The sequence below is a fragment of the Syngnathus acus genome, chromosome 3, assembly GCF_901709675.1.
Source record: "Syngnathus acus chromosome 3, fSynAcu1.2, whole genome shotgun sequence".
Classification (NCBI taxonomy): Eukaryota; Metazoa; Chordata; class Actinopteri; order Syngnathiformes; family Syngnathidae; genus Syngnathus; species Syngnathus acus.
This window is the reverse complement of record NC_051089.1, coordinates 15,748,623-15,773,617: the sequence shown is the minus strand read 5'-3', so window position 1 is coordinate 15,773,617 and position 24,995 is coordinate 15,748,623. Positions and strand designations below refer to the sequence as shown.

The window sequence follows — 24,995 nt, the reverse complement described above, 5'->3', positions numbered from 1 at the left end:
TGATGCTATTGTGAGAATCAGCCAGCAATATGAACCCATTAAAAGTTTACCCAACCATGTACTCTCTGTTGAAGGTCGGGTCCAACCGATGATGCGGTATGTCAAGTGTTCACGGAGTACTCCCGAGCCTGCGCCCATGCTGACCATCCACTCAACGACTGGAGGGACCATATTCCTCAGTGTGGTATGTTTCCCATTTTTGCAGTGTCATGGATATGTCCCACAATGTACAACGTCTTGATCGCTGGCGGAGCTAAAGGGGGGGTTGCAGAGGCACTAACCATCCCGAAATATGCTTGACCACCAGGTCAAGTAATTCAGATTATTTCTCAGGGATTTTTTCCCACATTTCCTCTTGTCCCGTGTAGGGAACACTAAATTAATGTTTATCTGTGTTTTCCAAAGAATTTTGGGGGAGGGTATGTAAATTTTATGTTTGTTTGTTTTGCGGATCCTCTGCGATATTCTTGGCCACCCCAAGAAAAAACATTCTAGCGCTGCCAGTGGTCTTGATTGTGAAAAATGCTAAAATGTGCATTCAATTAAGTTTCCATTACACCATCAAAAACTAGGAAATGCTAAAACCGGGTTAAATCAGATTTGTAAATGCTCACTCTATGATATCTCTTTGACCATTTTAAGTATTTTCTTTATTATTTCTTTTAATGCAACCAGTGAAGGAGTGTCCGGAAGGTCTGCAGTACCTGGAATGTATCAGCTGTTGCCCGTCATCCTGCAAGCTGGAGCGAACATGCATCGATAGCAGGCTGACCTGCCTGGATGGATGTCACTGTCCCGATGGTGATTTGATGTTTCCATTTGTGATTGTTGAAAAAGTGAAACTAAAAGTAGAGCTTCCCATGTTCAGGTTTGATATTTGAGGATGGCAACTGTGTGACGCCTTCTGACTGTCCATGTGAGTCCCATGGTGTCTTCTACCCATCTGGACAAACCATACAAGAGGAATGCAACAATTGGTAAGGCGCATTTTTTTTTTTAAATTTCCAAACACTTTATCCTACCAGCCCATGTGCCCTCAATGAAGGATAGACAAATTGGTGTGGGGCTCATCATTTGTAAAATATATCTGTCCTAATCGCCCATTATATCAGGTGATAAATGTTTCACTTTGTGTTTCAGCACATGTGTGGCTGGATTGTGGAATTGCACGGAATACAACTGTCCAGGTTGGTCTCTGCCCTTCTTTTAATGGCTCAATTTTTACTAAAATGCATGTCAAGACAGAGATTAGTAGCAATGAGTGAATTTAAGTCTCTTTTGGGGGGAGACTAAATGGTGGTAGATATGCAGAGGAGAAGTTCATGTGAGGTTACTGGTATGTGTTGCTGACAAAGCGAAACAAAATACATGTAGATCATTTATGTTCTGTATTAGCTTTCTGTCTGGTTGATTTGAGGCACAGCATTATATCTTGCAATGTCTTGGCTATTCTATTGTAGCTGCAAATAAGAATATGACCCATTTTCATCAATTTTCTTTCCTCATTAGCCAATTAAAAATAAGCAGTAAGCGAGGTTTAGGAATGAAAATATGCATATGAAGTAGCAAACGCTACCAAAAAAGTCGAATTTTTTGGAAGTAATGTAGAAATTGTTCACCTTCCCCAACAGGCGAATGCTCTGTGACTGGCGATATGTATTTCCAGTCATTCGATGGGCGTGTCTACACCTTCCCCGCAACGTGTCAGTATGTCCTTGTCAAGAGTCGCAACTCAAGGAAGTTCACAGTCACCATCCAGAATGCCCCTTGTGGAGCTGTGAGTCAACTGCATGCATTTGATTTCAATTTGGTTTTACAGTGCAAAGAATATCCTCATTTTTTCCGTGATTCTGCCAATAATTCGTCAATATCTTGTCAACTCTAGCCTTTACAGTCCGACCCTACTAACTCTTCTTGGGGGCTTTTTGTAAATTGTCCATCAAGTATCATGAGTTGTCAGTGGTCCGTCGTTCCAGGCTGAGCGATCGAGGCCAAGATGAAAAGTCTTGAACATGTAACAAACTCAAGCCCTCCTTTGCTATCCTTTAATACACAGGTGTCAAACTCAAGGCCCGGGGGCCAGATACGGCCCGCCACATCATTTTATGTGGCCCGCGAAGACAAATTGTGCATCAAATTCGTGGGTCATTACTAGAATTGCAAATTGTCTTCACTTTTAATAATATCTCTTTTGTTAAATATTTGACCAGTTTTTACTCGTCTGATTTGAAAACGAGTTATTTGTCAGTTTGTTTTGTAGCTTTTACTGTATATAATATGAGGTGCTCATACATTTATTTGGGTTGACAGTCATAATGGCCCTCTGAAAGAAGCTATGACTACAATGCGGCCCGCGAAAAAAATGAGTTTGACACCCCTGCTTTAATATCTTCACAGCCAGCTAAACTACTTTATCCAAACAGATGGTGAAGAGTAGAGTGAGTGAGGCACCGTCATGGTGACCGACGGTGTTTTGGACACAGAGAGGGAGATGGCAATTAAGAGCAGAAGGCAGAGCTGGGTTTTGAAAAACTCAGTCAGCTCTTGGTTCCACAAAACCAGGATGTCAGTGATTAAATATTTGAGTTATTAAGGTTGATTAGTTAAGCTAAGACATGTAACTACATTTACTGTCAATATGGCATGAAAATACCTTTGTTATTCATTGTTTTTTTCAGTTTGTGATATTTGTACAAAAACATTTAGAAGACAAAACATTCAATATAGTACTAATAGTGATTATGATGATAAAATGATTAGCATCTCTCCTCAGTGACTAAAAATCGTATCATCTGACTATAAAATTGTTCAACTCTTATTACCATTGTATACTTATTAACCTGTCCCCTGGGGTCACATGCGCGCCCCCTGGTATCCCCCAGGAGGGCCCCCGCCCCACTATTTGAGAACGACTTTAGTACAGTATTTATTTCTTTAGTATGTTTGTCATGCCATTCTGTTTTGATCGCAGAATCTGGATGGGTCTTGCATCCAGTCTGTGAACTTAGTTATTGATGAGGATCCTAAACTGGAGATTACACTGAGCCACATTGGTGAGGTCTTCATTGCCGGGCAGTATCGCATCTCCCTACCCTACTCTGACGGTAACCCCTCTTTTATTCTCTTCCAATATTGTGATTTCAAGCAGTTGTGCTCTGTGAAAAAATAGCATTGAGTGTGTTTTGTACCATGTGCATGTGGACACATTGTGTAGATACATGACTGATGTGCAGTTGAACCAAAGTACCAATAAAGTTCTTGACAGAGGTTCCGGTTACAGAGGTTACAATAATATGAATATTGCTCATTTGCACTTTAATATACGTACTTATCCTTCATTTATTGCAGACAACTTCCACATTCAAGAGCTCTCATCCATGTTCCTCCAAGTGACGACAATGTTTGGCCTACGTCTGCAGTACAGCTGGAAAGAGTTTCGTCTCTACTTGCAGGCTAATGCGCAATGGAAGGATGATACAGTGGGGCTTTGTGGAACCTTCAACGGCAACATTCAAGATGACTTCTTGTGAGTGTATTTTTGTTCACAAATCTAAGGAAAAGAGAGAACAGTGTGATGGGAAAACATTTTTGCGTAATTTCACCTGAGAACGTGTATACTAAGTGGATTGTTCAGATAACTGGATGTACAATGAGCTCACTATAAACAACATACAGTTCTTGTGATTATAATGTGTTTTACCCAATTGTCATTTACAACCTAATTATTGTGCAGCTCTAAACATGAACTATTTTCTCACACTTTCTGTAATGCACACTGCTCGGCTCACACGATTCCTCAACAGGACACAGATCCTCAACAAGGAATTTACTGTTAGAAGTCCACTGTACCGTGTCGTAATGGGCAGCCGTAAAGGGCGCATGTAGTTCAGCTGCTGTAAAAGGATATACATTGGAGTCTGGGACTAAAGGGGATATATATATACAGTATTGCAAGTAACAAAGTGGAATTCACTCACTTACCGTATTTTCCGGACTATAAGGTGCACCGGACTATAAGCCGCACCTTCAATGAATGGCCCCTTTTAAAACTTTGTCCTTATATAAGGCGCACCGGACTATAAGGCGCACCATTAATGCATCATGTCAGATTTTTAATCCAAATCAAATCATTCTCCATTTTATCTTTTTTATTTCAACTTCAGACGCAACCAATTACTTCATAATCACAAAATAATGATCCATAGTCTTTTTGATTCATGATTCATAGTCTTCAGCGGGCCACTTATGATTGATTTCATGACACAATGCTTCGGGCCAGTTTAAATTTAGGAATTTGGTCCATATATAAGGCCCACCAGACTATTATAAGGCGCACTGTCGGCTTTTGAGAACATTTTTGGTTTTTAGGTGCGCCTTATAGCCCGGAAAATATGGTACTAAAATAGCGCCCGTGCCTTTGATGTTTCTGTTAAATTGTGGAATTTGGTGCATCTCTTCAAGCAATAATGAGGAACATTTTCTTAAAAAATAATGTGCATAACATCAGTTGTATCGTATGGCAATATGTAGTCAAAGTCACGCTAATTTATGGAGATGACATCAGTACTGTGGGCCACGCATGTATATGGAACAACAATTCAAAGCTTTTACTTGCTTTAGTTTTTAAGTATGTATATACCCAAATAAATTTGAATAATATGATTTTTTTTTTGTCAGGGTTTAAAGTGAAACTCATGTCACAAATTGTATGGAATCGTTGTGCATAGATTGAAATATTTCAAACCTTTGTTACTTTAAATGTTTATCATTATTCTGGCTTACAGACAATGGAAATGGTTTACTTATACGTCTGGAGACATGCTGGCGCAGTACATCGCGATTATTATATCACGATATTATTATTCTCAATTTAGTAAGACAGTTATTGTCTTGGAGATGTCTTTGGAGTTATATTGGAATAACAGCATACTTTCTGAAGGGAGGGGATTTTACTCTGCTTGAGTATGTTGACATTCATCATCCATGCATTTTCAACACCACTTATCCTGTTCAGGCTTTTCCTGCTGCATCTGTGTGGGTCAGGTGCAATTACTTTATGATGTCATTATTTGAGTACCAAAACAACTATTTGGGGTCTATTTTCTCATTTTCTTGTGTGAATTGCACATCACATTGGTCATCGACGCTCTCACTCAAGCATCAGTGTTTGTTATGAGGGCATTGGTGAGCTGGCAAGTGGATAGCACAAAAACTTGTCAAATACATCACAATTGTCTGCTTACTATTTTTGCACGTTTCCAACCTGTTTGAGCAATCTGACCCATGTTATTATTAGTATTATAACAAATAGGCCACCAATAGTCATCACCTACTCTTGTCTCCCTTCAGATCTCCAGCTGGTATGATAGAAAGCACTCCTTTATTGTTTGGAAATGCCTGGAGGGTCTCGTCAGCATGTACGCCCAGCTTGATCACTCCTCAGCTTGACCCCTGCGACACACACCAACAAGCTGGTCAGTCTTATACCTCTCAGTTTTTTTAAGATCATCCCATTGTGTTAATTCATTAGATCTTTTTCAAAATTTAGATAAATATTGATTCTGACCTTTAACTACTTGTTAAATGTACTAATTCAAGTTAGTTTGAAATGGTTTATACGAGAGCACGCATTTAAATACGCACTTAAAAACACACAGCCCAAATTTCTTTAAAATAAAGTTTGTACAATGCATGCATATTTTAATGCCAAATAAATAAAATAAGCTATAAATAATAAAAATATAAGCTATAAAATATTAATTGATTAATATAGAATTGCAACGAGATAACACACATACACAGTATGTACATGTACTGTAGTCTGTGTTTTTTTTTTTTTTTTTGGTACAGCCTGTTGATCTTTTCTCCTAATCTTATCACCTCCTTTCTTCTTTGTTTTTGTTCAGTGGCCTATGCATCCGAGATGTGTGATATTCTGAACCGGGATCTGTTCTCTCCCTGCCATGAATACCTCAGTCCAGTGCCATTTCAGCAGCAGTGCCGTTCAGATACCTGCAAATGCGGAACAGCTTGCCTTTGCTCTGCTCTGGCTCACTATGCTCGCCACTGCCGCCGATTTTCCATAGTCATTGACTTCCGGTCACACATACTCGACTGTGGTGAGTTTTGGACACATTTGTGTTCTGTCATACATAGATAATGGTCTTCACTTAGCCATTAGTGTCCTAATTAGAGGCACCGTGTGCTAATTTTTCTAATAAACTTCATAAGCATAATTTCAATATCCCCAAAATGTTTTTTTAGCATTTTCTTAAACATGTTAAAACTTCTTGGAGTTGACCCTATGACTAATTAGCTGGTCCTCATGACTGTGAGCAAATTGTGTTGCGTGCAAATATAGTCACTAGTAAAAATGAGATAAATAGCTGTCTGCTGAATGTCAAAGGCTCAAACTTTCCATGGATGTTGTGTGCCACTCTGACTGCAGCGGTCACCTGCCCCATCACCATGCAGTATGGCGTGTGCGTGTCATCCTGCCAACGCCGTTGCTCCGCCCTTTCCTCCTCGCAGCACTGTGGGGGGGAGTGCGAAGAAGGCTGTGTCTGCCCGCTGGGATTATTCTACAACCAGCTAACACACACTTGTGTGCACAGGTCAGGCTGGCTGAGGGATGGGTCAGAAATCAAGACAAGTAATGTAATGAACCTTTACCTTCATAAATATGCTATAATATTGTTTAGTATTACTAACAGCAGTTTGGGAATCAGTTTGATATGATGGTTCAACAAATTCTTTTTGTAACCTACCATACTATGCAAATCCCTTCCATTCCAATCCATTGAGTTCGGCGGAAACTGGACTTTTTGAGAGCCCAATCAGTCTGCACTCCCCTTTAGGCTCTTTTGCCATAGGAGATGTACAAGCTTACTTGTTCTTAACTGTCCCACGATTTTACATCCTTCTGCAGCATTGCTTACTATGTGATAGAGTTACTTCAAGGAAGTGACCGTGAAACCCCCCTTTCAGTCCCACTTAGGGTCGAGACAACACAGATATCTGATAACCAGTGGGAGAGAACTTGTAAGACAGAGGCCAATTTGTGGACCATATGTCACAAAGCCTTGCCAGTTACCAAAGAAGAGATCAACTTGAATTTTATCTAACTTTGTAAATGAACATTTTATAACACCAAGCAACTCATAAAGTGTCAGAATGATAGCAATAACTGTTTGTTTACAAATGTACCTGGGCAAACAATGGCCCGGGTACCGGCCACATCCGGCCTGCCCCAGTCCAGCCTTCACAATAACCAAGAAGTCTAAGTTTGGCTTTTTTTATGTGCAGTTGTGGACGCTATTTTAAGCAGGTAGCATGCAAGAGCTACGACTTGTGTCTGTAGTGTTGCCAAATAGAAATGCTCTCATTATATCTCGCGACTTATCCGACTTCTAATTTTAAGTGTGTATGTGTGATTTTAACGACTACTCATAATTTAATTTAAAATGTATGCAGTACTTCCAAATTATAATAATACATAGTTACATGCATGGCAATTTATTGATGAAAGACAATAGTTTTTTCTAAATACATAAAACATATAGACAAAGTTTAGGTTAGCATGTTGGCTTGGCCCTCAGTTCCGGTTCCTCATGTGGCCCTTTTGCAAAATGAATTGCCCACCCCTGATATAGTTTATTTACACTATGAATACACGATAAATATGGACTAGCATACATATTTATTGCATTTTTGTCTTGCATCAGACACGTTTCTTTTCTGTCTGAGTGGGGTGATCCATTCCTACACACTCACTTTGAACTTACACAAGAAACAAAAGAATAATAAAACGAAACATATATTTTTGCCTTTCACCTTTCACAGGCAACAAAAAGACTGGCACTATGCTGATTTTCCTTGGATTTATCCACAGGACAGTTGTGGCTGGAGTTACTGAACATTTCTTCCAAACTTTATACAGCACTAATTATGAGGTTTACCAAAATGCAAAGTTCCTGGTTGTTAGTATTTGGTTAAAGTCATGCAGTCACTCTAACTGATAATATTGTGATTTTCTGTGTGCGTGCTACCTGTGTGATGTGTATCAAGAGGACAATGACCTTAGAGCCTGACCACCCAGTGAGGTAAACGAGGGTGTTCTGGCAAAACCGATTCACCCCCTCCTGATCATCCCCAAGGCGGGTGGCCAGGTGCAGCCCACCCCGAGGGCCGCCCCAAGCCACGGGAACACACTGACCCTGGGGTGGAAGGGCTGTGGGTGGGATTGGAGCATGGAATGGGGGTGAAAAGGGAAGTAAAGCCACCCCTAACCCGAAGGCCTGCGACTGTGGGTAACTCCGTAGCACAACAGAGCTCAGAGAAACACTCACACAGACTGGAAGACAGGCCTACGCAGTATATATAAAATGGATGATAGCTATGTGAGTGGTACACTGACATATGACTAAAACTGTAAAATTGAGATTGTATATGGATCACAACTACTTTCCAAGATAAAATAAAGGATGGCCGTTTTCTGAGCAAGCAGCATCAAAATTGGCCTCAATGCGAGGTGATTGCTAACGCAAAATTGTTCCAGTGAGTTATTTGGCAAGGTTCATTTTCAAGGAAGACCTTCTTGGCAATTGTTCAACTCACATTTGCATTGCATGCATTGAGTAGTGCTATTTGTTTGTTTTCTGGTGATATTGCAGGAATGAGTGTCCCTGCACTTTCCTCGGTGCTGATTACGAACCAGGAGACGTGATCATGACATCAGCAGGTGTTCAGTAAGATCTTCCTCTCCATCACTGCCACTCCTTCATGTTTAAAATGGAACGACACCTCATAGATAACATGCAGCACTTGTTTTTCTTAACCTTCCAAACTATATGGTATCTTTATTTCAAAATATAACGACTGAGGGAGGCTCACATGTAAGGTTAGTGTAATCGGATTTTAAGAGGAGGTCAGATTTCTTCAGGAAAACAAAAACAGCGTTTCAATGAGGTTTCATTTCATTTCATGTCAGTCCCACTTGACACATATTTAGAAAGCATTTCTTTTTAAAAGCTCCCATAATACTTCTTCTAGATCCAGCATTTGATGAGTGTTGGATGCCTCAAAACACAGACTGACTCCTGTCCTGTCCCCACACTGAGATTTCTTTTTTTAAATAAGAATTGTTTAGCTTTTTCTCTTTCCTCATGTGTCCTAATGTTCATCATCATTGTGGCTTTTCTCTTGTTGTCCTTCTAGGCTGTGTCTGGATGGTAAATTTGTGTCACAAACAACAGATGGTGGTAAGTACAAATTGTAAATCACTTCCTTTACAAAGATAATGAACAAAGGGTTTAAATAAAAAAAATGCAATATTTTAGAAATGCACTTTCTAATCTGATCGTCTAATGTACGTACCCAAAGCTTTTTGGGGCACAGAATTCTGCATTATTACTTCCATTTACAGATGGAGTCCTCTTCTTAACATCTTCTGTTATTTGTTCTGTTCATGCAGACAGGTTATGCCCTGAGAGTCAGTTATACCACAACTGCTCTGAGGATGAGAATGGCCTTCTTCCAGGACGAGGTGTGGCCTGTGAGCGTACTTGTGAATCTTACCTCCTCAACCTGACCTGCTCAGCACATGAGCCATGTCTAAGTGGATGTACTTGCCCATCTGGGTGAGTAGGTTTTGAATGTGGAGACGGAAGACAAGGAGGTTAGAGGCTAATGTACCGTTATTGCTACTACTGCAGACTACTATTCTCAGGCAAACCTTTGAAACTAACGTCATCATAGCCATCCAATGAGGGCCTCCAGTTATTTGATCCCGATAATCCAGACTGGCTACATGCCCAAAAAGAGGGTTAAGTGGTTTTGTTCTGTGAGACCAAGCAAAAAGTCATCATGATAACAGTACACACTAGCAGGAGTTAAAGAAATGTATCCAACTTAATGACCTCTTTGAACCGATTGCAGGGATGACTGGCAGATGCAGACTGTTTTGTGCTAGGGTGAGGAACTTCTACATAAATCGAACCAAGCCAACCAGTGAGCACTCATCTTCAGACAGGGCATAGTAAATGTGTTGCAGTGTAACCTCATTATTTATATTTAATATAAAACTGTTCACTTATCCAATGTCCTCAGTGGTAGGCCGAGTAATTTATTGAATATCAGAGAAACAGCTCTGTACGCATAATTTTCTTTCATGAGGCAAAAATCCTGGCAAAGAAACCTTGGGCCGATATGCGAAAAAAAAAAAAAAAACTATATTTTTTACAACCCAAAGGTCGCAGATATTTTATACAGTGTATTATGGCCACAATTTAATTCTGTAAAAAATGTAAACTTTTCCGGGGAAGAAAAATGCATGGGAAGTGAGAATTTTTATAACAGCTTCCCCATATACCCGGATTGTCATTCATCTAAAGTTGTTGCTAAAGTCATGGTGTTTGACCTCTATGTTATTTGTGAATGCATGTGATGACATTTCTCAATGTCAAACTTGCCCCTTCCCAGCAAGAGGCCATGAGTTCCAACAATGTTAATTGCTAACGTCATTACACAGAGAAAAGGTTAGCCAGGTGCACAAACAGCTCCTAGTCTTAAGGACTCTGTGTCATTTAAAAGGGTGAGTCATTCACTCCAGTAAACCAAGATGACCTTTAAAATGACAAAAACTTGGATGCCATCATTTTATGTAGTTTGTAAAGGGCTCTTGTTGTTGTGAATGAGGCCACAAGGTTGACCAAAAGGTTATTTTCCACATCGGGATAAATAGATAATGCATTGAGAAAACTGCAGAAGTCTCTTTTAGTTAATAGTGTTAAAATGTTTCTCTTCTAACAACAATTTAACAGATTGCACATAAAACCACATTAATAATGTTTTTCCACAAACAGCTTAATATTTGTTCATTAGTAGTAATATTTACTGTATTTGGTTTGATTCTAATAGAGGCTGCAGTCTACACTAACATAATTGTTCTGATAATTTCTTTGTCACATCACAAGTTTGGAATAGGAGAGTTTGAAGGGTAAACCATGTGACAATTACATTATCTTCAATTACACTAAAACTGTCTCGGGCAATATTCTACGCATATTCGGGTACAAACACTAATGTAGGTGACTTTGATGTGAGTCACTGATACAACAACTTGGCTGGCGGTTAAAGGAAACTGTTAACAGCATTTTATTTGGGGTGTAACTCTACTCAGTTGCATCGGGGGGGTTTCAGAAGGGGTCAATCAGTTTGTCACTTCATTGTCTGCACCCTCACGAGAGGATGTAACTCAGCCGTTGATATTACAAGATACTTATCAGCTTCGCATTGCAGAGCGAGAAGTAAATGGAGGAGTGAATCAGCCCAAAAAAAAAACCGCTCTCTCTTGCTGTGTGAGAATCCGATTGTCCAGATTTCTCATGTGGGTAGCGAATCTAACCACTTTTTCTTCATCTGTGCTCACTCGTGCAACTTTGCGGCGCTCTCGTTTTTCTGGCATAGTTCCTCTCTGGTTGTGAGACTGCTTTGGTTCTTCTTCTTTTTTTTTTGTGTATGTGTGGACTGTACATTTACTTTAATGGTTGGAAAAAATGAACACATTGTGGAAATGAAACACAACTAAGTGTTGACCATTGCTTCAAGTTACACTTTTGAGTTCGACAACCCATAAGGTCAATTCCAATTCTTTCATATTTTGGAAATGAAAATAGAAAATTTGAAGTGTTCTATTGACCATTTCAGAAAATTGTGTATCTTATAACATGCCACATCAACAGATGTGAATATACAAACTTGGATTATTACTTAAAGGGGGAAATCATTTTAGCATGACTTTTTTTTTTTATAAAGGACAATCAGGAAGAACTTTTTAATCACTTTTCCGTTACACGTTAGATTCCTCTCTGATTTGCAGTTTCCAAGTAGGAACTATCTCTCATTCCTATCACTACTGTACTCCACTTTAACTTTGAGTTTACCTTCTAAATCTTATTTTTCATCCAGTCTGTCCCAAATTCTTGTGTCATTACTAGAATTGCAAATTGTCTTCACTTTTAATAATATATATTTTTTAAATATTTGACCAGTTTTTACTCGTCTGATTTGAAAACGAGTTATTTGTCAGTTTGTTTTGTAGCTTCTACTGTATATTTTAATCTTTTAATATAATATGAGGTGCTCATACATTTATTTGGGTTGACAGTCATAATGGCCCTCCGAAAGAAGCTATGACTACAATGCGGCCCGCGAAAAAAATGAGTTTGACACCCCTGGCTTACAATATACAACACGGGTGTTTTACAATGACTGTATTACAAGCACTCCTTGATGGTTGTTGATCAACACTTAATCGCATATTAGAAATAAATAGAAAGACGCCGAAGAACACACTCATGATTTGTACGACATCCTTTTTCTGCCAGCTTGTTGAAACATGGAGACGAGTGCTTTGAGCCTGATGCGTGCCCCTGTCTGTGGAAAGGAAAAGAGTATTACCCTGGCGACAAAGTGTCTTCCCCCTGCCATCAGTGGTATGTTCATGGCTATTCAGTATCATCTAAAGTCGGATGGAGTTTGTTGTTTTTTTAAATGGTTTGTTCGGTTTTCTCATTCATTTCATTGATTCTTCATCCATTGCGTATCGAATACATTGAAACAAAGTTAAAGCTAAATCGTAATTTTTGTTGACCTAAAATGTGATACAAAGTGATGAGATAGTCAGCAATGCAAGTGTCCACCTGATATCATAATTATATTATCACAGAGGAGAAAAGGTTTGGCAACAAAGTGGGCCCTTGTATGGCTCTTTGATTCTTTCTGCTGTGGTGAAAGGAGTCCCTCTCCCAGTGATCTCACGCTTTCTTTCCATTTGTGATCCAGGTTGAACATGATGATGACAGCCCAACAGTACAATGAATAGTGATTCAGCCGTTTGATAATTCACTTTCTTTATTCTCATGTAGACAAACGAATGGCCAAGAGATGTGAACAAACTCTTTGTAGTGCAGTGACAAAAAGTTGACCCTGAAACTTTGCTGTCTTTGTAGTATTTGTCAGCATGGGACCTTCCAGTGTGTGTTCCGTCCATGTCCATCCATGTGCACAACTTACGGAGATCGTCATTACAGAACCTTTGATGGCCTGCTCTTTGACTATGTTGGTGCTTGTCCAGTTTATCTTGTAAAGGTACATAAAGTGTTTTTAAGGCTTGTGATTCAGTTTAAACTCCCATACACCTCACTGCATTTCCCAGTTTTCACTTGACCTCACTCTGTTTCTTAGCATCTAGAAAAAAAAAATCCAAACCAGCTTTCAAAAGTAACGTAAGCAAATATTTGGAAATACGGTATGTCCAAATATACCATTTTAATTCAGTCATTCTCAGAATTAGACATTTTTGTTTTTTCATCAATGTGTTTTACCAAAATGTAGACATAAAGACTTTCTTCGAAGAATACCAACTCAGGATGAAAATAAATAAGTAAAACCTCTATAGTACTTCTATAAATGACGTAGAAAGGAATTTGCACATTTTATGGCAGAATGAAAATAATTGAGCTAATTTGGTGATTCCAGTGGCCCCTAAGTTTATGATCAAGGAACGTAACCCAAACCGGTTATGTGAACGGGAAATAATCATCCATCATTAATTTTAATCCCCATTGAATTTTAATACCCTTGATCCCTTTGAAATGTTTTGCCTGCCGTTGTAATTGTCAATACTTCTATCAAAATGGTTTTCCATTATTGTTGATTATCCAATCACAGCACTTTTTTTATAATTGTTTGATTTGTGACCAATACTTTGCACTTTGTTCTTTATCTGGCTTGCTCATCCAGTCCTCTTTTGTGAGATCTGTGAAATAGCCGTCAATTACTTAAATTCGCATGCAGTATTCATATATCAATATCAATGGTGTACATTTCAAACATCATCCATTGAGACTTTGACAGCGATTGTCTTTGTTGTGGTTTATTATTTCCTGCACAGAGCAGTGCCGATATGATTTTCAGCGTGATAGCAGAAAACATCGACTGTTTTGAGAATGGCATGATCTGCAGGAAATCTTTGTTGATCAGCATTGGAAGATCCTTCATAGCTTTTGATGATGACACTGGGCAACCTGTAAGTCTCATATTCTAGTTTTGCGTTGTCCTTTATTATCATATTGAAAATTATTGACAAAATTATATTGAAAAATATTAAAAATCTATCAAAATATTTGATGATAACATATTATTTTACAGTAAACAAATGCAGTCAATTTTATGGCAAAATATGTATATCTTGCAAATCAAATCACACCTAATACTTACTATATGTATTATAGAACCCATCGAGTGTCATAGGAAAGAATCAGAAGATGGTCATCTGGCCTGCCGGCTACTTCTCTGTGATTCATTTTCCAGAGGAGGACATCACCATCCTATGGGACCGTAAAACCACTATCCACATTCAGGTTGGACCTCGTTGGCAGGTATGTGGCACACTCCTCATCAAAATGCTTTGCGGTAGGTTTGTGCTTTCAAAGGAAAGGGAGAGCCACATATCAAGGTTTCCATGCAGAGAATGTGTTAGGCTCATTTTTTTACTTGTCATCACATTGTCAGTATAAATGCTTAATTTCAGAGATTCATGAGTTTATTTATATTAGGAAATATATAATCGTCTTTTGATTTTCATATTTACTGTGCATCATGGCCTGTTCAACTTCCATTTTTGCCATTTCCTATATACTATGCTGTTTCGTTTGCATTTGTCAATTTATAAATAACAGTGTCCATTTAACGATGACTACAAGATCCACGATGCTGCTGGTTGCTACTGTTTTGTTTTTTGAAATTGATGCAACAAATACTAGATGTATTTCTTTTTTTAAATTTACAATAACTGCTGGAAATCATTTTAATAGTTGGTTGGGAGCAATGACAAGAAAGCATTTGTACTCCAAAAGTTTACTTATTGGAGCAGCTTAAATACCCGTACATGCCAAAAATAGATATTAATTGATTTACAACAAATAACTCCAATCAACAAGGTGAATTGGACATAAAATACAGTACATTCATTTGTTGATTTGTATTTATCACATTGGTTGAAAAATGTGTTAGATTTCAAGATTAAAACAAATTCAACAAAAAGTAAAAATAATTTAATATTTGGTTATTCAATTGCTTTGAAAGTTTAGTTTGGATTTAGATGGTCATGAAAAAGCACTTCATCTCCCAACAAAGGTTAATTCTGCTCAATGTTGATGTAATCAGGAGAAGCTGAGTGGTCTATGTGGAAACTTTGACATGAAGACAGTGAATGAGATGCGCACACCCGACCACATGGACACAACAACATCACAAGAGTTCGGAAATAGTTGGACAGCAGCTGCGGTGAGTCATTGTGCTGCATTTTACTATGAGGACAGTTTGATAGGCCATTTCACTATCATGCCCCAAATGATCATCATCCTTTTATCATCCAGCTATGTTAAAAAAATGTTAACTGTTAATTTGTGTTCAGTGTGTGAATGGTCCAGATATGAGACACCCATGCACTCTGAATCCACTCAGAGAGCCGTTTGCCAAGCAGCAGTGTGCTGTCCTGCTCAGTGAGGTCTTCCAGGCCTGCCACCCAGTGGTAAGTGGTGGTCCGACATGAACTTGCACTAAATCTTCGATCCTACGCGACTTAAACAGACGATATAAGGACCGTACGAAGCTAAATGACTAGAGCATAAACCTTAGCGCTAGCGATTCGATGAATTTCCGTGACCAATTTAAAGTTCACGGAAGCACCTCACCTAGTCACTCACAAGTCAAAGAGCGTGGCTGGACACAGTTGTAGAATAAGTGGCTGCTTTAGTCTTGCTTCCATTCAATTCAGATACATAGCATCAAAATAACTTACTCTATCCGCCTGATATTGTCATCTGCGTATTGCATTTCTTTTAATAAAAGGTCAAGGGGACGGACGGCCACAAACCCTAACCCCCCAAAAAACAAAATGAAAAAAAGACTCAATGAATATAGGTCTATTATGAAGTACAAATTAGATGGGATAAAAGGTACACCCAGGACTGGTTGGGCACATATATGAGCAACCATTGACACTCGCAAACTCATGCAAAGTCCACAGCGAAAGGCCAGAGTTGGGATTCGAACCCTGAACTCCGAACTGTGCCACTGATGTGCGAACCATGATCCCACCATGCTTCCCACACATAAAATTAAACATTATTAACCATAACATATCTTTTCGCAAAACCACTGTTGGGGAATGATTCCTTTGAGTAGACTACTTGAGGTGTTTTCTTTGCTGGTAGGTGGATGTTACCTGGTTCTACATGAACTGCCTGGCAGACACATGTGGCTGCAATCGTGGAGGAGATTGTGAATGCTTTTGCACTAGTGTGGCAGCGTACGCTCAACGATGCTGTCACCAGCGTATTCCTGTCGATTGGCGCGCCCCCTCTCTGTGCCGTAAGTTGACAAGTAACATGTACATAAATATTACATATATTTGTCAAGAACAATGCAAATTTAAAAAAAATTATTTCCTTAACACACAGGTGTCAAACTCAAGGCGGGGGCCAGATACGGCCCGCCACATCATTTTATGCGGCCCGCAAAGACAAATTGTGCATCAAATTCGTGTCATTACTAGAATTGCAAATTGTCTTCACTTTTAATATCTTTTTTAAAAAATATTTGACCAGTTTTTACTCGTCTAATTTGAAAATGAGTTATTTGTCAGTTTGTTTTGTAGGTTTTACTGTATATAGTATGAGGTGCTCATACATTTATTTGAGTTGACAGTCATAATGGCCCTCCGAACGAAGCTATGACTACAATGCGGCCTGCGAAAAAAATGAGTTTGACACCCCTGCCTTAACATGCAGTCATGATAAAATGTTTTATAATCATACTTACCAGTGTATCTCTATTTCTTTCTGCAGCATTCGATTGTGAATTCTACAACAAAGGTATAGCAGCCTTTCCAATTTGTTTGTTGATGTGAATATAGTTCTACAGTAGTTTCCACAGCAACGCAGATTAGCGATACAAGAAGGGGAAAGTGTTAAATGTTAAATGTCAAAGCTAGCTGATTGTCATGGGAGGTAGGCGGAATATATCAGATGCACCGGAAAATAACAAAAAGATTTGATAAGCAAGTATAGTAGCAGAGACGTGACCCTGATGCCTTTTAGTACTGTCTATGCTTGATTTAGGCAATTAATCTGACCACTTCAAAACAACATAACACATTTCTCATGACCACAGAATATACCACAAGTTTTTTTTTTAATGAAACATTTCTTTTCAACAACATGCAATAACACAGCTTCATTTCTATAGTTCTTGGTAAAGGCCCTTTTAGGTTTCTCCCCTTCAGAGATCGGACTTCGGCGCTTGTTGCCAGCAGGTCCAGCGGCTCAGTATTTGTGAAGCGAGGAAACCTCAGTGACACCGCCGACACCCTCTCACACTTTATGATGACACCAGGCCTGAGCAGAGCCCGACCACATGGTGTGTTTCTCTTATTAACTCAACAGGCTTCACCTTAACCACTAGTCATTAATTGTCAGGATCAACAGTTCATTGCAAGAACTCACCCTTGGGATTCTTTCTCAGTTTTGCTTCCATTTTTCTCATAACCTTGAACTGGATGAGTGGTATATAGTTAATGGATGAAAGATCTTGAATTCTACAGAATATAGATGTCAGCCAATAAAATGTTTTGCTTTTACAAAATGCTCCAGAAACCAGTGGCATAGAATTTGTCTATTTCTTTCCCCTCAGACACATCGCGGATATCCTTTGAGGCAGCGCACAGACCCAATTATTTTCTGTACGTGAGCCCCAGTGGCCAGGTGAAGCTGGTCAAGTGGGCGGAAAGCGAGGCTTTCTGGGAACGAGCCACCTTTGTGCTCCACAGGGACACCTGGGTCTCAGGCTATGACTCTCTGGAGTCCCACGCAAAGCCTGGGTTCTTCTTACATGCCACCCTCCCTCGCCTCCACCTGCTCAAATATCGTTACACAGACAGCTTCCGCAAGGCCACTCTTTTCAAACTTGCAGGTATTACTCACTGATTCGCTACAAGACCTATGATGAAACACCAAAACCGATTGAACAATGTGAGGAAATGACAGTAAATAATATATGACACATTTTGACAATGTTAAAAAAAAATCACAGGAGTGACTTTAATCTCTTTTTTTTGTAAACTCTGCAGGCTTATCAGTCATGATATTATTTTTGAGATGACAGAAATGAAGGTCAAACTGAGGTGTTGAATTATTTGCCTTACTGGGTTTTTCAGGCTTCACTCAGCTGACCGTGAGGTCTTGACACCGGGTTCAAATGGTCTCAGTGCTCCTCCTTGGGGTCAAAAGTCAACACGTCTGGCTATATTTTTATTGTAGCTAAAACCAGTGCAGCATTTGTCTTCCTTTAAAGAATCAAGTCTTAATTTTTATGCATACAGAAATGAGACAAAATTACAATTACCGTATTTTCTGGACTATAACTCGCTCCGGAGTTAAAGCAATAAATTCTCCTCGGGTGACTGAGCCCTGTGCATTCATAAGGCCACTTTATTAGGGAATTGCATGTGAGGATAACCGCAGTCAGGCTTTTAAGATCTGTGAAGATAGTTTTGCACACTAGGCAGACAGATTGTATCCTATATTTAAAGAACAGTTTCACCCATCCATCTCATTTGCACTTGCAGACGCTCAATTTAAAGACCATGGCAGTTGTCTAAGGTTTGAGAAATCACATTGGCATGATGAATTAATCAGTAGTACTCCTCCCACAATGCAGAAAAAGAACTGCCTGGTAATTTCACCCGTTTGGCAGACACAGTCCTGGTTGCACCCGGTTAGTAGATCAGCATCCACATCGGTTTGTGGGCGCAGTCTGTTTTGTGTCTCTTTTTGCAGGTTCAAAATTTCAATAAATGTTTTGTTTTTTCATGAGGCTCTGGCCCAGATGACCTGCCTCGTCCACAGTGCCAGTGGAGATATGACTCCTGCGTCAGCCCGTGTTTCAAAACTTGCAGCGACCCATCAGCGGAAGCCTGTGTTGCCATCCCACAGTGAGACTAATTCGTTCACGCCGACCGTTGTAGTCAGGAGGCATATTTTTGTTACTATCATGTTACTATCATAATGTTCCCACTTGGAACTAAGTGATGGATAGGGGTAGGACATGATAAGCCTAGGCTTCTTCCTACTCCTTTTCGAACAGTGATATATATTGTTTGTTTTTTGTTGTTTGTTTTTTATTGTTTATTTTCTTTAAATCATGTTCGAAATAAATCTAAGCAAGCAACTGGGTGTCTACTTCATGCATGCCTGGGTTTACTCCAGGTACTCTCCCACATTTAAAAAACCATTTATGCGTTATTGGTTTGGAAAATGCATGGACCGACAAACTCTTCAAATTGTCCAAAGGTGTGAATGCTAGTTAGTTAGTATGAATGCTTGTTTTTCTGTGATTGGCTGGTGACCAGTATAGCGTTTTGAGTTTTGTCCAACGTCAACTAGAATAAGCTCCATCCCAGTCTTAGGAAAGTTATTTCCTTTGCTCTATTAATCTGTGCTTAAGTCTGGACTGGTTTTCTATAACATATTGTTTTTCTGAATTGATCTGTATGTTGATCAGAGTGGAGGGCTGTCTTCCTGTCTGCCCCCCACAAATGGTCCTGGATGAAGTTACTCGTCGTTGTGTCTACATTGAAGACTGTGAGTAGAATCATTCTTGATTTTACTGATATGTTTCTTGTATGCAAGTATTGATGTTAATTTGCAATACTTGACCCCATTGCTAAATGGTCATCCTCTATATCCGGGGCAGACAACCCCGGTCCTCAAGGGCTGGTGTCCTGCATGTTTTCTGTATCTCCCTGTTGCAACGCACCTGGTTCAAATGATCAGGATTGCTATCCAGCTTCTGCAGACCTTGCAAATTTTCTGACCATTTGAATCAAGTGTGTTGCAACAGGGAGACATAGAAAATATGCAGGACACCAGCCCCCAAGGACCGGAGTTGCCTAACCATGCTCTCCGTAGTCACAATTTGGTTTATTAAAGCCTAGCACTCTGAAATGAATACAAACTATCAGTGGTAATGTATTTTCCGGACTATAAGGCGCACCTAAAAACCTAAAATTTTCTCAAAAACCGACAGTGCGCCTTATATATGGACCAAATTCCTAAATTGAAACTGGCCCGAAGCATTGTGTCATGAAATCAATCATAAGTGGCCCGCTGAAGACTATGAATCATGAATCAAAAAGACTATGGATCATTATTTTGGGATTATAAAGTAATTTGTTGCATCTGAAGTTTAAATAAAAAAGATAAAATGGAGAATGATTTGATTTGGATTAAAAATCTGACATGATGCATTAATGGTGCGCTTTACAGTCCGGTGCGCCTTATATAAGGACAACGTTTTAAAATGGGCCATTCATTGAAGGTGTGCCTTATAGTCCGGAAAATACGGTATATCCTCGTGTGTATACATTTTCTTCTTACATGCTCTTCATGGTTTTGGGTTTAGGTATCAAAGCCCCAGTTATTTTGCCCATCATTCCAACCAGTGCCATACCAAGTTCTGGGACTATATCCTCTGCGTCGACCACTGCATCACTCAAGACCACCACTAGTCCATCTGCCTCTTCTTGGTCTACTCCAACCACCAAAATCACCACCACTGTTCTTGCTGTGAGCACGCCACCATCAATTTCTGATGAGTCAACTCAACCAACCATCCCCTCACCTGCTGCTCTTCCTGAACCTTCCAAAACAGCAGCACCTCTTGCACCATTGCCTCCCACTTTAAGGCCTGAAGTGGATGAACCTCTGTCCACTCTAAAAGTCACCAAAGACCATACCGCTGCTAAGAGTGCCACCATCAGCCCCTTTGGATCCAGCACCTTCAGGTTTAGTAGTACTCCCTTTGTAATCACTTCTCTTTTCTGGTTAACTTCCTCCACCAGGCCCACTGACTCCCTCCGTCCTCGCGTCACCACAAAAGCCACGCCCACCACAACATTAACCACTAGCTCTCTTGAGGGGGCAACATCCGCTTTTCCACTTGCCACTGAGAAGTCCACAGAGACAAAACATCCATTCGTGGTGTTCCCATTTGGAACCACTTCTCATACACCGCCAGTTTCAGAGACTTCAACAGTGACAGACCGGACCACCCTACCCAGATCTACTGACACTACATACACTGAATCTAGGAGCACAAAGCCTTTAACACTAGGGAGAACTCCTCCAATGTCCCCAATCGGACCTGCCACTCCTGGTTTACTAAGTACAGCCTCTTCAACCACTTCCCCCCTGTTTGCACCACCTCCTTTCAAAACAACAACCGCATCAACAGTCACTTCACCAACAACCACAGAGTCAGTCACTCCAGTTGAACCCTTTAAAACCAGAACAACAACACAGTTCATTAGTCCAAAGACTATGACTCCCCCTGTTGCTGAATTCATCACTGAGAAGGTAATTTTAACCACCCCAGCTGCTCCTGAGCTTACAACATCATTGCCGGTCCATTTTGCTTGGACTTCAACTGTCCCCAGTCCGACCTCGGCAGCCTCAGACCGGCGATCAACTACAAAAACAACAACCGTACTTGAATCTACCATGTCCAAAATAACTGCTGCCACCATATTACTGACTGCTCAGCCACCCCCTAAATTTACAGCCACAATTCCCGGGTCTACTTCGATTCAGTCTTCAACTTCAAGACCTCCAACAATAGCTGTAGCCACCACTGTGGCCACCAGTCCAATTTTATCTGCAAAGTCAACTGCCCCACCAGTTAGTCCCAAGGAGACCGTTCTTCCTCCACTATCATCAAGCTCCACTACGCAGACTTCACAACATCCTCCCGATTTCCTTACCTCTTCCAGCCAGTTGTACAGTCATACAAAAAAGACAACACCACAGCGCACCTCTCAAACTGTTCCACATGTGGTCAGTTTGACTAAAACAACTGAAGTACCTCGACTTCCAGTGCCAAGGCCAGTCATCACCTCTGCTACAGCAACTGCAGACACTACTACAACTGCTAAGACTACATCTTACAGGATGCCTACTACAGAATTTAAAACCAAGACACATATTACTTCAGTGCGTCCCCCTAAACCCGAAGTTCCTGATACTTTTCTCACAATAGGGCCGACAAGACCTGTCACTGTAACCACCACCCACAGGTCTGTTACAGTACAACCAGTCGCAGTGACAATGCATCCAGTAACGAGCAGCGTGGAATTTACAAGAGACACAACAACGCCAATTTCATCTGTTTCTCTACCTGACATAACGTCTTCAACATCCAGAAAACCAACTTTCCCTATCAAGGTCACCACACAGCTTGCGTCAACTGTAAGATCTACATTTGCTGCAACAACTACAACTGCAACCACACAGATGACCTCTGTTAGACCGACACAGAGAGTTCCAGTGACAAGAGTTACACCCAAAATCACATCAACCGAGAGGCCAATCACAGCAAGGGTAACTATAGAAACAAGACCGCTGACAGCAACCATCAAAACAAGCAGTTCACCAACTGTCACGCCACAGCCAAGTAAAACAACTGTATTTGGAGCTCCATCTCCAACCACATCAGCAGAATCATTAACCTCAGTGAGCACAACAACCCCAGCAGACACAACAACAATGCCCACATCAGTGGCCCCACTTCCTATGCCTGAGGCAACCATACCAATCTCTGGCCTGACAACCACAAAATCTGAAGCGGCACCAGGCATTTCCCAACCAGTAACATCTCCACCACTTGATATAACCATCCAGACTCAGAGACCTGCTATTACTCCTGCTATATCGTCTATTCCTGTAACCAAAACAGTCCAAACAACTGTGCTGGATAGGATGAATCGTACCAGTCCTGGTGTAACAACATTGGAAAAATCCAAGCCTACATCAGATAGTGTAACAGCCACAGCTGTATCTGTCACAAGGATGTGTACGGTGGGTTCACTTTACAACATCCATTTATTGAGCATCTCACCATGGTCCTTTCTAATAGATTTAATTGATAAAACAGCAATCGAAAAGGAAGCAAAGAATTCCTAAACAAAAAGTATTACATTATTTTTGCAGTTGTTGAATAAACCGCACAAGATTTGAATGTTCCTACTCTGTTTATGTTTTTAAATCAGCCTCCATATGCAGAGATTGTTGATGAGTGCACCAAGTTCATCTGTGTGGACAGCCAGCTCGTCTTGTTCAATAAGTCCCAAAGCTGCTCCTTCTCCTCTGAGCCGATGAACTGTGGCCTTCTTGGTTTTGCCATATTGGTTAATGGTGACAAATGTTGCCCCCAGTGGGACTGTCCATGTACGAAAAACACAATGATTGATTTATATGTACCTAATCCAGTGTTGAGTAAGTAGATTCATGATGTCACTGTTTCATGGTTTCTGTTGCAGGTCGCTGCTCTTTGTTTCCAGATTTGAATGTGATCACATTTGACGGAAGTAGTGTTGCCATCTATAAAGCTGCCTGGTTCATAATGAGTCAGTTACCCAATGAGACAGTCAGTGTTTTGGTACAGGAGTGCCCTGCTGGATCAGACTCACAAGTAAGCCATTGTCATACATAAAGAAAAAAACTATTGTCAATTTGATGTAAATAACTTTTTGAAATGTGAATGTCTTTTGAAGCTTCGGTGGAATTTTACAAACCTATGTTTGGTAACACTCAACATTACCCATAATTTCGACCGCATCATTATCGACAGGCTCCAGAGGAGGGTAGGACGAAGTGGATTATTTGTTCTTAATACGTATAGTAACTCAAACATGAGGGCTGGAAGGCTCCAGTATGAAATCGAACTATTAACACTAACAAATTGCACATTTTTCCTGCAGCTGTATGTCAACTCACGATATGCCAGGCCTCGTTTTAAAAAGCTTGGTTTTGAGATCTACGACACAGGCAACATGTATCTGATCCGAAGCCCTACTGGTCTCAAGCTGCAGTGGTATCACAGCACTGGAATGATGGTGATCGACAGTGGAAGCCCCAGCTCCAGCAAGAAGCTGCCTACTGTGGGCCTATGTGGTATGAACTGGCTTGAATAGTCAAGTCTGCAGTGTACCCAACATGATTTCATTTTGCATCAATTAACACAAAAAGTTCTAAGATCCAAGATCTATTCAAGTTTCCTTTTTTATGGAACATTATCACAGTCAAAGACAAGAAAAAGGGATAATATAACTAATGTTTTTTTTAGTAGAGATTTATGGATACATTCTTGCTTGACAGCAAGTAGGGTCTGGGTTACATTATTTCTCTATGCTTGATGTGGGTTTACTCTTTAGATTTCATTTTGCTTCCCAAAGTTCCAAATAATGCATGTTAGTTGTCTGCAGAGGATTCCTGTGTGTGTTAATATGTCATTGACCCCGGTCTCCCTCATCTTAATGAGGAAAGAATGTATCATTTATTCGTAGTTATCACAACTCTATTATCAGTCAGTATAACACATAACTCATGAAAACAGTGAACAGTGAAAACTCGTGCTTAGATCAGGGATGTCCATCCATCCATCATCTGTACCGCTTGTCCCCACGAGGGTTGCGGGCATGCTGGAGCCTATCCCAGCAGTCATCGGGCAGTAGGCGGGGGACACCCTGAATCGGTTGCCAGCCAATCCCAGGGCACACAGAGACAAACAACCATCCGCACTCACACCTAGGGGCAATTTGGAGTGCTCAATTGGCCTACCAAGCATGTTTTTGGGATGTGGGAGGAAACCAGAGTGCCCGGAGAAAGCCCACGCAGGCACAGGGAGAACATGCAAACTCCACACAGGGATGGCCGGAGGTGGAATCGAATCCGCACCGTCCTAACTGTGAGGTGGACATGCTAACCAGTGCGTCACCCACCGTGCTGCTCCTATTATTATTATGATTACTATTATTATTATTGTTATTGTTATTATTATTGTTATATGTCATTAAGCTTTTATGTGTTTCTGCATTG

General features: G+C 40.4%; 1 protein-coding gene across 1 annotated transcript in view; it reads left to right on the top strand.

Moving 5' to 3' along the window:
• Positions 1–24,995, top strand: part of otog (otogelin) — a 46,420-nt gene that overhangs the window by 9,184 nt on the left and 12,241 nt on the right. The window contains exons 11-40 of the mRNA XM_037248059.1: positions 75–184; positions 676–801; positions 869–977; positions 1,141–1,187; positions 1,632–1,777; positions 2,972–3,104; positions 3,349–3,526; positions 5,350–5,474; positions 5,907–6,119; positions 6,449–6,614; positions 8,673–8,747; positions 9,217–9,260; positions 9,473–9,638; positions 12,387–12,494; positions 13,011–13,149; positions 13,955–14,089; positions 14,295–14,441; positions 15,229–15,348; positions 15,479–15,595; positions 16,281–16,437; positions 16,914–16,940; positions 17,314–17,484; positions 17,758–18,036; positions 18,940–19,057; positions 19,627–19,706; positions 20,527–22,976; positions 23,168–23,345; positions 23,438–23,589; positions 23,672–23,761; positions 23,879–24,071. Coding sequence (XP_037103954.1) covers positions 75–184; positions 676–801; positions 869–977; positions 1,141–1,187; positions 1,632–1,777; positions 2,972–3,104; positions 3,349–3,526; positions 5,350–5,474; positions 5,907–6,119; positions 6,449–6,614; positions 8,673–8,747; positions 9,217–9,260; positions 9,473–9,638; positions 12,387–12,494; positions 13,011–13,149; positions 13,955–14,089; positions 14,295–14,441; positions 15,229–15,348; positions 15,479–15,595; positions 16,281–16,437; positions 16,914–16,940; positions 17,314–17,484; positions 17,758–18,036; positions 18,940–19,057; positions 19,627–19,706; positions 20,527–22,976; positions 23,168–23,345; positions 23,438–23,589; positions 23,672–23,761; positions 23,879–24,071 — 6,299 coding nt within the window. The remainder of the gene's footprint in view (positions 1–74; positions 185–675; positions 802–868; positions 978–1,140; positions 1,188–1,631; positions 1,778–2,971; positions 3,105–3,348; positions 3,527–5,349; positions 5,475–5,906; positions 6,120–6,448; positions 6,615–8,672; positions 8,748–9,216; positions 9,261–9,472; positions 9,639–12,386; positions 12,495–13,010; positions 13,150–13,954; positions 14,090–14,294; positions 14,442–15,228; positions 15,349–15,478; positions 15,596–16,280; positions 16,438–16,913; positions 16,941–17,313; positions 17,485–17,757; positions 18,037–18,939; positions 19,058–19,626; positions 19,707–20,526; positions 22,977–23,167; positions 23,346–23,437; positions 23,590–23,671; positions 23,762–23,878; positions 24,072–24,995) is intronic.